This window comes from Poromitra crassiceps, assembly GCF_964638095.1.
Source record: "Poromitra crassiceps genome assembly, chromosome: 10".
Lineage (NCBI taxonomy): Eukaryota > Metazoa > Chordata > Actinopteri > Beryciformes > Melamphaidae > Poromitra > Poromitra crassiceps.
The window spans coordinates 27,358,179-27,373,759 of record NC_139631.1 but is presented as its reverse complement, the minus strand read 5'-3'; the positions used below and the strand labels follow the sequence as shown (position 1 = coordinate 27,373,759).

Sequence of the window (15,581 nt, the reverse complement as noted above, 5' to 3'; positions counted from 1 at the left end):
TCATAATCACTCCTCTCTCCCGTTGTCCCCGGCTCCCCCAACACCTCCACCTCCCTGTCCACCTCAGTGTTTATGCGCTGCCAGCTGAACCGGCTGCAGAAGGGCCAGATGATCGACGAGTGGTTTCCTCTCAGCTCCCACGTGCCTCTGAAGGGCATCGAGCCGGGCTCTTTGCGTGTGCGCGCCCGCTACTCTATGGAGAAGATCATGCCTGAGGAGGAGTACAACGAGTTCAAAGAGGTCTGATTCACAAAGAGCTTTGGAAAGAGATTTTTAAAGCCCCATTCAGCAGCTTTTCCAAGTTTTACTATTGGAGAAACTGCGCCCTCTGGGTGCAATAATATCAGTATCGATATCGCCGTTCAAAGTAAAAAAAAACAAACACACAGTGGCAGAAAGCTCTATTTACATGTTGTGACATCGGGTACTCACCACGCGATGAAATAATAATCCATAGTTATGTGAAATGCCATTTTCGCAGCAAATCCGCACCGAGTTACTTCCTTGTTTTCCTGAAGACAGCGCTTCCGCTGTACAGTGCATGCTGCCTCCAGGATGCAGGCACAACAATGCTTAGTCCCAGGAGAGGCCTTTGGAGGGCGGTGTGGGACCAATAGAGGCGATATTCTCCCTGTTACAAGTCACTGTACCATCTTCAATGACTAAATAGCAGCTGCTTGTTGTCCCCCGCACCAAGCTGGCAACAATGGGTGACCGAGCCTTCTCCACTCTGGGGCCACGCCTGTGGAACCAGCTCCCAGGAACTGTTCGGGCCTCTGAATCCCTCGCTGTTTTTAAAACGAACCTTAAAACCCACCTGTTCCGCTCTGCTTTTTACTAGCTCTGAGCTTTTAGGTGTTTTTAGCTTGTTTTTCTTTTTTCTTTTAGCTACTGTAAAGCACCTTGAGATTTGTTTTACATTTTAAAGTGTGCTATATAAATTAAAGCCATTATTATTATTATTATGATAAAAACCTGTTATATTATGGTGAAAAAGTTACTGATTGGGGCTTTAATGACTGCGAATGTCCACTCAAACTGACACTGATATCATTTTCTATCTTTCTGTTTGTTTGTGTGTGTGTGTGTGTGTGTGTGCGTGTGCGTGTGCGTGTGCGTGTGCGTGCGTGCGTGTGCATGTCGTCCTCCGCAGATGATCCTGCAAAAGGAGTTCCATGTGATCTATGCCCTGGCCCATGTGTGTGGGCAGGACCGCACCCTGCTGGCCAGCCTCCTGCTGCGGATCTTCAGACACGAGAATGCCGAGGCCCCCTTACTCAGGACACTCAACGACAGAGAGATTAACATGGAGGGTAAGAAACATACACAGAAACATTCTGAAAATGTATCTAACAAAAAGCATGTTTTTAAAAAGAACAATTAATGGATATACATTTATTTTCCCTACATGCATTCAAAACACTGCAAAAGAGCTGAAAATCAAGGGTTTAGCATACATCCATTTATTTATCCTTTATTTAACCAATGGGTTTTAACCCGGTTAAATAAAGGATAAATAGATGGATGTATGCTAATTTTTTTTAATGATTTTCAGCTCATTTGCAGTGTTTTGAATGCATGTAGGGAAAATAAATGTATACACACCAATGTGTGTAAAGGCACCCATAAACTGGTATGAACTGCTCTGTCCCTGCACTCTTGGCAGACGAGGCGACGACGTTGTTCAGAGCGACCACGCTGGCCAGCACACTGATGGAGCAGTACATGAAGGCCACAGCCACGCCCTTCGTCCACCACGCTCTCAAAGACTCCATCCTCAAAATCATGGAGAGCAAACAGTCCTGCGAGGTACAAACCCCTCTCTCTCTCTCTCTCTCTCTCTGTGTGTAAGCTATTTTCCCCTGCTATTGCATCAATTACTGTTGTAGTTGTATAAGGTGGAATTTATGTTTTCTCATTGTTCACCATCATACATTGTGAATCCAGATTAACTCATCCTCATCGGTCTGTCTCTCTCTCTCTCTCTCATTTCTCGCTCCCCGTCTTAAGTTGAACCCTTCCAAACTGGAGAAAAATGAGGATGTGAACCTGAACCTGGCTCATCTCCTCAACATCCTCTCCGAACTTGTGGAGAAGATCTTCATGGCTGCTGAGATCCTACCACCGTAAGAACAAGCACACTCAGACAGACGCCACGCGCAGCATCAATCAGTATCGGTTATCGGTTGCGATCAAATCACCAAATGACCCATCTGTGTCTCTCTATGCTGACCCATCCAGGACACTGAGGTTCATCTACGGCTGCCTGCAGAAGTCGGTGCAGCAGAAGTGGCCCACCAACACCACCATGAGGACCAGAGTCGTCAGGTAAACACACACACACACACACACTTTTGGCAATGCTACTTGATTGTGGTTGAAAAGGAGTCTGCATTTAACTTTGATTAGTAACATGAAAGGAACTTGTAACATGTGATTTTGTGTTATTAATGTAAGTAATAAAGCAAGCAACAAATTAACTAGTAACTAAGTTGTAAGTTCTGCAGTCTAACTTCACACATCTTTGGCTCTTCCAGTGGCTTTGTCTTCCTAAGACTCATCTGTCCTGCCATCCTCAACCCCAGATTGTTCGACATCATCCCCGGTGATCCCCCACACACACACACACACATACACACACACACACACACACACACACACACACACACACACACACACACACACACACACACACACAGTCCTCTTGTTTCTAGTGTAACTCCTCTTTGATGTGAGTGTGTTGTGTTGCACTCTTTCTCCACAGACCCTCCATCTTCAACCGCAGGCAGGACCCTCACTCTGGTGGCCAAGTCTGTCCAGAACCTGGCCAACCTGGTGGAGTTTGGTGCCAAGGTACAGATTATCTACCTGAAACTGTTTTGATCCCAGAAATGTGCAGTAAAACTTTCCTTCTTTTTTTGCTGTAGAAATCTGTCGGATATTTACTTATTAATTTTGTTTTGTCACAAGTGTCTGTTTATTTGTCATGTCTGCTGTGAGTTAGACTTGTTTATCAGATGTTGATACATGGTTCTATCGTCACACAGGAGCCCTACATGGAGGGTGTGAACCCTTTCATCAAAAACAACAAACATAGGATGATCATGTTTCTGGACGAGTTGGGGGTGAGTCACACTCTTAGCATATGGACGTCAAATTCTAGTCCATTTCTTAATCCTGCTGTCACTGTGTACACCATGACTGCTGACTTTGGGCGCACGTTGAAAAAGATCCTGAACTGTTTGACGTGGGTGTTTCCAGAACGTCCCTGACCTCCCTGAAGCCACAGAGCACTTTAGGACGGACCTGTCCCGGGACCTGGCTGCGCTGCACGAGCTCTGTGCCACACACTCAGACGAACTCCGCACCCTGAGCAACGAGAGGGGAGCGCAGCAGGTCAGAGCCTAATGACATCACAGCCATGCAAACTGGAGGGTTTATGTCCCACTCGGCTTCAAGAGATTTATCTCACTTGTATTTCTCTCTTAATGGGGTTCCAGTGACTCCCGTTTGTTTGTGGTGTTTTGTCTTTTTCCTCGGTACTGCCTCTGATGTGGCTCTTGTCTCTCTCACCATGAATATATCATGAATATATTCTTATATCTGTCTGGTTTTCATCTGAGCTCAACCTTCTTCCTCCTTCTGCCTGGAATTTAAATGATTGAATTTCAGGGTTCGTACTGGTCCTTGACAGTTTGTTAATTTGGAGGGGGGGTGGGGGGTCAAGGCCTTTGAAAATGGACATAGACATGGGTCATTGAAAGTGCTTGAATTTATTTTGTGCGAGAGATAAAATGTATATATTTATTTATGTAAACTTAAATTTATTAAATTTAAGTTCTTTTTGGATTTTTTACGACACATTCAAGCCTCTTTTTAATTGTAGTCTGTGAGCTTCTGTAAAGAATGGGGCCTGGAAGGTCCTTCAATTTGATGTTTAATAAAGTGTGGGAACCCTATCAACTGTTTCATCTAATGCTTATGCTGTGATGTTTTTCTCTCTCTCTCCATAGCATGTGTTGAAAAAGCTGCTAGCCATCACAGAGCTCCTCCAGCAGAAGCAGGTTCACTATGCCATGTCCAACAGCAACAGGTAGTACTGCACACCTCCCCTCCTCTCCTTCCATCCTCCCATCAAGTCTCCTCCTGCGGAGTGCAGCACACGGAGGGGACCTAGCATGCTCTACCCTCATCACCATGGCAACCCCTCCTCCGCCACCCTCCATTACCTCCTCCTCCAATAGTCCCGCCCATGTCCACCCACCTGCCATCTTGTCCCGTTCGCCACAAGAGAGCTATGCAACAACAGCCGACGAATACAACCACCGACGCAGTACTTACAAAAAAAAACTTGCACCAGTGACTGACAGCTGTATGCACAGGAGAAATGTACATTTTTCCCCCACTCATAAACTGTGTTCATGATTCTATGACTTGGGTACATTTCATTCCCTTCATCACGAGGGCCAAATATTACGCTTTCAAAAAAGAAGCTCCTTTGTTTGTACCCACAATGTGTTTTGACAGCACAGGTTGCCAAAGTGTCTCCCCTCTCCCTGCTCAATATGAGGAAAGATAACTGACATGAAGAAGCTAGTTCTCCCTGTCCCCTTTTCTTATAACTGGATTATGAGCGATAATGCTTTTTATACTGTAATTAGTGACTGATTTATTTTATGGTTGTGACATTATCCGTAAAGTGCTGAAACTAGCATTTCTGTCTATTTGTTCTTTTTCTTCCTTTGTTTTCTAGATTGGAAAAAAATCTTTCCAAAAGTATGGTTATTTTATATCAAGAATAAATTCTCTTGCTGGAATCATGAGTATATATAATTGAGATGAGCTGAATTTTTTTCTCCAATTGTATCAGCTATTTTTCGATTGTTTGGTTCAGTCTATCCTGAAACTTCTCAATGCCAGACAAGACACATAATCAGCGAAACCAAGTGAATGAAAGTGTTTACATCAGTAAAAAGTTAGTACAGATTGTATCAAACATGCATGCACTTATTAAACCGTTTTCTTTCTCTTTTTTAGTAGATAATGGAGTCATTCATTGTCCCTTGACAAAAGTGGAGAAATTTGTGCACAATACCATGATCTTTGTCTCATCCTTCAATATATCTACTTTACATACAGATCATGTATTAAAAGATAGAGAACTATTCTCTTCTTAAGCTGCAGAAAGACAATAAAATATGTTAAAAAAAATATCTTTATTCTTTTTACAGAAAGGGAAACCAACATGGCAAAGGTTGTTTGATCTCAATATAATGTGGAAAAGTAAATATTGGACCTTTCCTGAACACATGTAAATGGCAAAGTCTTTGACACACTCAATATTTTCTATGACGCCTCCTCTGTGTGTCATTAACCCTGACAGGTGTATATTCATTGTTATGCTGTATAATCAGCTAGCACTTTGTTTGGATTCAAAACCATATAGGTGTACAGTAAATGCTCATAGCATTTCTTCGTCAGTCCACTCCTGGAATGAAACAAAGTTCAGTTCATTGACGAGCACCAACAACTGCCATTTGCTAACAGGAGAAACATTCATACAAGATTGACATATCTTAACTTAGGACAAAATCAAATGGCAGAATATTGTCTCACCTCTTCTGTTAAACGAGGTTCCTTTGCCATATGGTCGTCATCCTCATATCCTCGTTTTCTTTTGCTGTAATAGGATCAATATATTTACTATGAGCAATTTAGCGAATCAGCAGCATTACAGTATGTAAGATGTCAAAACACAACTGCATGTTTAGATTCAAATTGGTTTTGTAACAGCTTTGAGATAGATGAATCAGAAGTTGTCTTTGCAAGCTGCAATTGATGGTGAACTCTGTTCCACATATTCTCTCCTTGCATAACCAACCCCTCCCTTCAAGTCCATTGTCAACAGTCATCTAGGTACAGTATGTGACATTTAGCTACACCTTCATGATCAACACCATAAGTAGTTGTAGTTTCATTCGCGTCATCATGTTCAATGTGTTGTAACTTCATGTAGGCTAGTTGTTCACACCAATACACATGAATAGTATTCCTATGCACATTTAAACTCAGCACGTGCCTTTTACAAACATGTCCGCTTTATCTTTCAGGACTGAGTGCACCATCATGTCACTGGCCGCTGCCATCCAGGTAATGTGAATTATACTGTGCGCCAAGCGAGATTCAAAGAGCAGTCGACCACACAGCCAGCCAGCCAAAGCCAGGCCTCATCCTGGTATGAGGCCCAGGACCCAAGACTTAAGTCAATTTGTTTTTCTGAGCATGTAGCCTAGACATCTGGCAGTTCAAACGCAATATGTCTGGGGAGGCTTTGTTCTCTTTAGGATACTACTACTGCAGATCTGAAAACCGTCCTTCAAAGCCCTTTCCCCAAATGCTTCAGACACTGACAATGTGTTGACTTGAACTATGATCAAACATCAACAAAGGACATGGTCAGATAAGAAGAGATGACTTCTATGAAGATGGACCTCAGACAGTCGATTACTTAGCGATAGGCAGCCACACAAATCTCTGAACTTGACGTTGACTTATTTTATTCGGGTGTGGCTGCCACTCGCTCAGATGTTTGATTGGTTGCCATCAGTGATTGACATGGAGCCAGGTGACTGGGGCACCCTGATCTGGAGGAACATTGGCTTGAGATTGTTGAAGCCCGTCCTCTCTCTTGTCAACAGTGGACCCCAGGAAGACTAGTCTGTCGCTTGTGCGTCGACTAATGGGGATCCACAATAAACAAAGAGTGGCACTTTGGACACGACTTACTGCGATAGTCGGAGCCAGAGGAGAGGCGATCCAAAGCATTGAAGTAGCGTTATCTGCCATCATCAGGGAATTTTAACCTAGCACCTCTCTCCAAGACAACGCAAGCCTTAACTCCCTTTCTACACACCAACCTCTAGCCTACTCTACTTGCTTTTACCACACAAGCTCTTCCTTCAAACCATCACCACTTACAACTTTCACTGTCTTTGTGTATTAACTACCACATAGCACTGGAAACACTTGTTATATAATGTTTGTTATATAATGTTTGTTTTTTTATATGCTGCTTTGCTTGTTGATATTACCCACTTAGGCTGTTATGGAAGTAAAGGTATTTGTATATGATAGCTGAACAGAGTTGAATGATAGCGAACTTTGTATCATAGTCTAACAGTTTGTAGAGGATATCTGTAACCTGTCCTGTGCATGTATTAACCCTAAACTGAAACTGCTATAGTGTGTGGGCCTACATATATGCTGCTCTAATGAAACGTCACAATGCTCCCTTTAAGCCTGGGGATGTGGACAAAAGCTTTCATGTATTTTGCAGTCTCTCTCGCTATCTACCGTCATTGGTGTTGTACTACACCTCACCTCTGCACTGACCGTGTCCATATATAGATTCATCGTGAGAAGTCATGCCATGCACAGATTTATCAAGTTCCGAGTCATATGGGCTGGCCTTGGCATAATTTTTGTCAATCTGTGCCTGTCTTGGCATCATCTTTGTGAATCTGTGCCTGTTACCAAACAGTTTACTGTAGATGCACTTAAGATACCACGGACCTCACCAACCTCACCAATAATAACTGGCGTCAAGACGGAGAGAATGATACCGTAAATAAGCCTATGTCTCCTCCTCAGCGATACCAATATCAGCTGTGCTACGTGGCATGGAGGATGTAGGCAGGAATGCGGTGTGCTGTTGTAATTCCTTTCTGTATTTCATATAGCCGATGATGTGTTCCTTTTTTATTTTTCTACCTGATACTGAACCTTTTGCATCTTAGATACAACAACCTGGCTGAAATAAAGCTGTTAGTACATTATGACAACACAACTTTGGACTTGCTCAATTGGGGGTGGGGTATACGAACTTAACCTGACATTGCCAGATGGGGGCGGTATTGTTTGTTTTCACAATACAAACTGCAGCTACAATCACAAAGCGGCAGTAATGATGCACTCCCAATATAAATTTAAATCCAGTACAATTAATGTCACATTATCAAATATAAAGTTGAAACTAAAAAGTTGCCTATTAATAAAGGTAGGCTGTTTCGTTCGTTTATGATTATATCTGATAACTGTTTTTCAGACGCACAATAAAGTCACATATTGTGACTTTAATATCACAGTATATTGTGTGAGAATACATTTACATTTACACATTACGTACTTGTAATTGGGTCCAATTTAAAAATGAGCAGGCCCCATCTTACTTTGAGCTTGTGGTAAATTCGGTGTGAATCCTCTCCAACTTCTGTTTGTAAACATTCACCTCCTCTGATTTGGGAACTTCATACTTCTTCATGAGGTTTTGCATGCCTGGATAAGTAGAGGATAACATTTTTAGGCACATTTTGCTCAGATAAGACCATTCCATTTAGTAAACCACTGCACTGAAGCTGATAGCTCAATATCACCATCTTGTGATCTTGTGATTTAAACTGTAGGTGCAGTTTACTCACGTCTCATTGATTCATACATCTTTGAGAGGGTATCCTTGTCCTCCTTTAGTCCCATGCATTCTGTCAGGTAACTAGGCACATTAAATAATAAACACAGGTGGCATTCATTCTATTATAACACTGGGGGGGGGGGCAATTGTATGTTATTCAGGTGTAAGAATATCACCCCAGGATTGTGTTCAATTCAGTCAAATTGCAAAGTCTGTCTGACATTTTCCCTTTTAGTCCAAACACCTCTACTTGAATTCATGAATGGTCAGCCAGGTCTTTACATTCTAAATGTCTAAAATTTATAATTTAAACAATTTATTTTCTAAGATGAAACATCCCCCCCCCCCCAAACTAAGCTGACACTGATCTCTGGTCCTTGTTGCTTTGTTGACCCACCCACCTCTCCATGCTGAGTCCGGCCCGTGACACGCTGTTGAGAATAGCTGTTAGGGCGATCTGAGAAGGGGGAAACAGCAGCCCTGCATCCGTCATGGTCGCCCGTGTCAGAAAGTCATCGGCACACTTCCTCAGTGACTCCGGGTTCTCCAGAAGGGGATACCTTGTCTGAGGGCAGAATATATCAGGAGTGGAGATGGGACAATATTCTTATCTCACAATATGATCTGTCACGAGATATGGGGTTCACAGTCCGATACAATCATGTAATGGGCAAACCGTCTCACTTGTGATAACTACAGTAGAATAAAATGTACCTAATATCACAATTCTAGGGCCATATGAAATCAGTTTTATTTTTTCCAAATTCAAAAATTGAAATGCAAGATGACACTTGGCCTACGTACTGTGCTTACTGTAATAATAATAATATACAGTCGATGTGTACAGCAGAAAACCTTCCAAAACACCAGACGTACCATAATTATCGTATTTGTACTATGATTGTACGATAATTTACCTCCCAACAATGATATTTTTGGCCCTCTGGTACGATAATTCAACACTGCCTAGAATGCATTTCGGCACTGAAGAAGCAGAGCCATGTTTTCTCCGAAAGGCAACTATTTCGTTTCTGTTTGTTTGGGCTCTATCTATGGTTAATATGGCACTTTATGATGTTTTAATAGTTTCAGTAGTCAAACGTAACTAAGTAGTAAATCTAGTTGACCCCCAATATGCAATCTTCAAAATAACACCTATGTGGAAATATAATTTTGGAGAGCCATGAGAGCGCACAGCGAACCAACCATCTCAGCTCGTATAACCCGGCTGCAGAATGGGCTCAGGTGGATAACTTTATCGGCGGAGACGAACGCAAGTGGCACTCACCGGAGCTAAGGAGACCAGTTTTAGCTGCACAGAGGTGGTGAGAGGAGGTCTGCCTATCGACGGACAGACAGACCGGGACAGATGCTGTGCGTATGGAGGTAATGGAGGTAATTATCCGATATTGTGTATTAAAATCATCACAGGTGTTATTGCTACATTTGCAGGTTTTTATGTGCACGTGCCAGATGCTTAACCAAAACCAGTCTAGAAGCAGCTGTGTGGGGGAAAAAAAAAGAGAATCCTAATTGCTACATAAAAGTCCCACATATTAATGCAAAGTGGTGTCTAACCTGCATCATGCTCTCTCATTGAGTGCCAGCCACTTTTGGAGAACGGACGCTCCCAGTGCCAGAGTTTTCAGAGCGTTTTCAGAGCGTTTTCAGTGATTTCTCGAGGCCCACAGAATATTGTGTGATATTACTATGTAAACACCGAACACGCACAAAGAACGAGCTGGCTCTATTGTATCATCAGCAAAAAAAAGTTTATTGATACCATTTTCCGTTCTTTAGTTATGAGCCGGAGAAGATAGGTCGTTTTGAGCAAATACAGGCGTTTCAAATTATTAGCTGAGATATTCCGCCTTTTGTGAAATGAAGCATTTCAAGCACATTCACGGACTCTGAAGATAATATTTTCTGATGTAGTGATGTGGTGTAGTTGCCCTGCATGCCCCACCCCCCTCCCCCCCTCAACTGCAAACTCCTCCCTCCCCACACTACACACAGCCACTCTATTTTCGGAGCGCTCCGTGCCTCCGTTTTTGTTCCCAGCGCACACGGAAATGCCAAACGAGACTGCAGGGAAACGTTTCGCCCTTCGGCGTCGGGTGCTGCCTTTCTGGCGGCTAATCGTGTGGATAAACTATGCAGACAGAGGCAGAGGGGCTCAGTTGTGTGCGCGGATTGACTTCTGTTCGCAGCCAACGTCAGCTCCCGACAGAGCAATCTATATGGCTCTGGCTGCAGCATGCATCGGTTTCTCTTTGATCACGGCTTTTTCCAGCTGTTTTCGGGACCTTTCTGTAATCTGGAGAGCACTGTCGCCACCTAATGAGTCCGTAAAATAGGTTATAGACCTCCAATAGCTACAATATTTGTACAGGAGATGCAGAAGGCTTTGATCGACGTCCCACCGTCAAAAAACGCATTGGACGTCGAAAGACGTCCTTGGCACTCTACGTCACTATTTAATTGGACGTCGAAAGACGTCCTTGGCACTCATCACGAATATTGTAATGTTTTGCAAATGATCTGGCAGCCCACTTGCAATACCTTCGGGCCCTGGCCCACACGCTGGGAATGGCTGATCTAGATTGTTCCTTCTGCTCTGTGAAGCTTTACGTATACAACTCTGACGTTCAAAGCACTCTGGGAGTCCACCCACCTTCAGGTCGATGAGCAGGCCCTCCATGGGTCTGTAGGGGTTGTGGACCACCAGGTGGAAGTTGAGCTGCTGGATGAGCAGGAGCTCGTACTCCAGGATCTGCTGCAGGACCCTCTCCTGCCCCGCCGGCGTCTCCTGCAGGAGGTTACCCACAAACTGGGTGCTGGAGACGTTGAACTCATCCACCTTACAGGACAAGTATGAACAGGTCAGCCTGAAACAGAGGGTGCAAAGACTGTTTGAGAGGAGATATGTGGAATGGTTGGTTACAATGCATGTACACAACTAGTGCATGTTGAATGTAGTCCATCACAAACCACAGATGAGCTGATAAAAACTGAAATCAGAGAGATAAACCATTTAATTAGTGAGATATGTTTAATTAGTGACCTAATGTAACTACTAACGGGTTTTCATAGTCCTTCAGTAGCTGATTACAACTCAGCTCACTTGTGTGCTGCTCCACTCTGGAGCACATGTGGCCCCCTCCACTCTGGAGCTCTCCATGGTGCTGAACCTGTCTTGAGTCATTTTTGCCCATTTAGTCGGCCCTAATTACCTAATTCAAAAATCTGTCTCCGTTAGGTCAACCGCAGGGGTGCTCTTTACACTTCCTGAAAGATTCAGTGAAATTGCACGTAAAATGGCATAGCTGTGGCTAGGGATGTCAAAAGAATCGATAGTATCGATAAAAGTCAATACTAAAATTTTGAAACGGATACAATACTCATTTGGAACAGGTATCGATAAGTATCAATACTAAAAATATGAAATGGATACAATACTCAATTGTAACTGTATCAATATTCAGCAGTGCTTTCTCTTAATGAAAAATCAAACATACCACTGATTTCTCCCTCCCTGTCATTGGTGGGTATCTTTTGCTTCAACAAGTTCAACTACCGGTAGTATTCTGATGACTAGAGCAGGTGTAATCTGCTGTGTTATGATAGGCTGATGACTAGAGCAGGGGTAATCTGCTGTGTTATGATAGGCTGATGACTAGAGCAGGTGTAATCTGCTGTGTTATGATAGGCTGATGACTAGAGCAGGTGTAATCTGCTGTGTAAGGTCAAGGTTTTTAATGAGTTTTATCGGGCCTCGATTATGGAGAAGCGTGCATCTGTCCGTCCTTCTGTCTTTGTTTATTTTTTATGCCTCTTGATGTGTTGTCATCCCGCTGTGTGGTATCGAAAATGGTATCAAGTACAGATATTTTCCTGGGTATCAGTATCGAAGTAGAAATTATTTTATCATGACATCCCTAGCTGTGGCCGAACACAATTCTGCTCAGTCACTCACTCAGACAGACACTTTGCATTCTTTCTTATTATAGAAAGAACATCCGACATCTACGAAATAAGAAGCAATAATGAATTCAAGTCTAGAGACTAATTTTATGTATTCTACCTCATAATCAACAACCAGGCTTACCAGAGTTAACTATTCTTTCAAGCTGTAGAAAATTATTTTTGTTTCTGTAATCTGATCAAAAGCCCCTTGTCCCATCAAACATATTTATCATATTCGTAATATAGTAATCTGAATAGTATACATTTCCCCCAAATGTATGATTATTGTATTTCTACTGGGTGTAAGAGATTACATTTAATTTAATTGTTTTAGTTTTCACTGATTCCAAATCAATACATGCGGTCCTCACGGCTCATTTTTGACCATGATCATAACTACTCACATTATAATCCTGGGGTGGTAATCCATGAGCGAGTTGTTCAGGTAGAATCTTCTGAAGTACATGATTGCTGTGCCCTGTGGAGGTAAACAGACATGGTTTCAAGGTCATGACACCACTAAAGGTCATACAGTACATAACTGTGAGTAGATGAGCAGGAGCGTACCACTACAGACTTGGGCATCACAGGCTTAAACGCATTGCAGAAGTCCAGCAGCCTGTTCTCATAGTATCTGAACAAGACGTCTTCCTCATGCTGCTGCAGGAACAGGGACTCACTAACCCCAGGCTTGGTAAAGCAGAAAGAGAGAGTTTATATTCTTATATTAATGGTTATGTACCTACTGAAAAATATTTAACAGAGGAGGAGAGAGATCAGTTTTTGTCCTAGCTAACGTTACCAGGAATGGAAAAGTTATGTTAGGGTTATTTAGTGTTGCAATAAAGTGGAGTTTACCTCATCACATCAATAAAACTTCTACAGCACTTAACATTAACGTTACCTTCCCACTTGCTATCATTTTGTTGCGGACCTTCTGGTTGGCCTCACACCTTAACCGCTCCACGCTGTCTTCAGTGTCAAAAATCCAGTGCTTTCTGTGTGAGCTGTTGTGGAACATGACTGCCTCTGCAAAATAAAACAATAGGCAAAACAACCCAACGCGTCAAACAACTAGCTCCAGACAGAGGAACGTTAGCATGCTCTTACAGTATGACTGGTGTGCGGTAAATTAACTTACTTTATTTATGAAACATACACGCTAGCCAGACCGAAACTAGAACAAGGGGGTTCGTAATGTAGTAGAGCTGTAAAAAGAAGCCTTCCTGACTGTACATTTAATTCTGTCTTAAGTTATAAAACACCAGCAGCAGCATCAACTGATGCGCGTCGCAACTCTTACGTCATCGTCCGCCGTTGATGACGAGCTTGCTCATTATTCATTCAGCTCCAGCCGGGGCCAGTACAGAGCACGCCCCTACAGAGCACGCCCCCTTAGTACAGAGCATGCCCATAGGTTGAGGCGATATCTCGTCATAGACGCTGGGTTAGCTGTGGTCCAGAGTCGTGTAGATAGAAGAGTCCCGACATCTCCATTCACTTCAATGGACCAGTTTTTTCAAGAGTACCTGGCTGCAGCCTGCAGCCCGCTGGGTGGACCTCGCGCCTCGCGATATATTTTTGGGATGATGGCGAAGGCTATGCGAGTGCATAACCCGCCCCTCTCTGCCTCTGATTGGCCTAGCTTCAAACTTCCATCCAAACACATTCGCTTGGCTATCCTGCATTACATCTCTTTCTACAGTCTGTGGTCAGGCTGTCAGACAGACAGCAGTTACGCTTGCTAGTTCCCTGTAAATAACCCTGTTTTATCACCCTTGATCAATTCTATGTCTATAGCCAGGCTACATACGTGCACAGCCAATCCCAAAAAAATATCTCGTCCTGTTCACTCTGGGTGCAGTATTGAAATGAGCCACTGTGAGGCGTTAAAGCGCTAGGTGTGTGTGGACCCAGGTGTGGACGCATGCTTGCGTCATCACTAGAGGTGTGCCCGCAGCCCACCTTCCATTGTGGCCCATTTCCACCGCTGGTGTGTTTCTGTCAGTCGAGCCTTGCAGAACGAAGTGACAACAGCGAAGCTAAATAAATAAGCTGTGAGGCTAAAGAGAAAAGAAGAGTCTTCAGAGTTATTACTCCCGGGTGGTTTTCTCCGGGTGCAACGCGGGAGAGTTGGCTGTGCATCTGCCTTCTTTAACGTCACAGGCAACTTTGATGATATTTGATCCTTTTCTCACTCACTCCTATCACCACCTGCTCTCCCTGGGCTTGAAATTAACTTTTTTGACCACCTGCCAATATGGCTGCTAGATTTTAAAGTTATCAGCCAATTAGAATTTCCACTCGCCAAAATGTTTTTCTTGAAATAAACCAGAATATGAGTGGGTTTGAGTTTTTTTTTTAAATGCTTCAATGAGCAGCTTACCTTCAAATGAATGGGTGGGCGTGTCCTATACCCTGTCCAGTTTATTTTAATAGGTAGGCTACATGGACTACCCAGGATGTTGGGGCGGCCTGATGACTCTGATGACTTCCCTCCCTCTGTTTCTCTCACGCCCCCCCCCCCCCCCCCCCTCCCAGGATGTCCTAGTAGTCACTCAGCTGATAGGGAAGGACCCACCTGTTTGATATGTGGACAGTGGTCAACCCCATGGGGCTCCTGGTGGAGGAGCTTACTCGGCAGAACGTTCCTCTTCCAGAGCCTCGACTCATCAGGTCAGTGGGGGCCACCACCGTCTGCCTCTCTACTTTGTCGGCCTCCTCAGGTATGTAGAACTCAGTGGAAGCTTGTATCCAAAGTACGATACGATACGATATACCTTATTGTCAGTTCACACTGAAATTTGTCTTGCAAGACAGCAGCAGTCCCATGCACAAACACGTGACAAAGAGTAAAAAAAAAAGTACAAAACCAAAAATACAAATATACATACAGCACACAGAGAGCACTGGTCACTGCTCCACTGACCCTCGGCCATGTTCTTGATTAAGCCTCAGGATCGACTGGTGTATAAAGGACTTTCTTAGTCTGACCTTCTTGAAAGTTGGGATTAAGTATCTCCTGCCAGAGGGCAGGAGTTCATATTCTTCATGTAGCACATGATTAGTGTTTGAGGCAATATTTCTAGCTAACCTCAATACACTGTTGACGTATGTAGACTCATATAGACTATGTAGTGGTTTACCT

The 15,581-nt window shown here is 43.4% G+C and overlaps 2 protein-coding genes across 2 annotated transcripts in view; one reads left to right on the top strand and one right to left on the bottom strand.

The window, feature by feature from the left end:
• Positions 1–5,169, top strand: part of LOC310783880 (ras GTPase-activating protein 1-like) — a 43,163-nt gene extending 37,994 nt beyond the window's left edge. Inside the window, exons 16-25 of the mRNA XM_083644786.1 lie at positions 68–240; positions 1,154–1,313; positions 1,667–1,809; positions 2,011–2,126; positions 2,242–2,328; positions 2,538–2,605; positions 2,765–2,853; positions 3,048–3,125; positions 3,262–3,396; positions 4,014–5,169. Coding sequence (XP_083500912.1) covers positions 68–240; positions 1,154–1,313; positions 1,667–1,809; positions 2,011–2,126; positions 2,242–2,328; positions 2,538–2,605; positions 2,765–2,853; positions 3,048–3,125; positions 3,262–3,396; positions 4,014–4,097 — 1,133 coding nt within the window. The 3' untranslated portion in view covers positions 4,098–5,169. The remainder of the gene's footprint in view (positions 1–67; positions 241–1,153; positions 1,314–1,666; positions 1,810–2,010; positions 2,127–2,241; positions 2,329–2,537; positions 2,606–2,764; positions 2,854–3,047; positions 3,126–3,261; positions 3,397–4,013) is intronic.
• An 81-nt stretch (positions 5,170–5,250) lies between these two features.
• ccnh (cyclin H) lies at positions 5,251–13,717 on the bottom strand. The gene is made up of 10 exons (XM_083644787.1): positions 13,575–13,717; positions 13,338–13,462; positions 13,001–13,123; positions 12,838–12,911; positions 11,142–11,355; positions 8,869–9,032; positions 8,478–8,548; positions 8,229–8,334; positions 5,617–5,680; positions 5,251–5,488 (listed from the first exon to the last, which is right to left on the bottom strand). Exons 2-10 carry the CDS (start codon positions 13,452–13,454, stop codon positions 5,462–5,464), a joined length of 960 nt encoding a protein of 319 aa, XP_083500913.1. The 5' UTR covers positions 13,455–13,462; positions 13,575–13,717; the 3' UTR covers positions 5,251–5,461.
• Between the last annotated feature and the right edge of the window lie 1,864 nt (positions 13,718–15,581).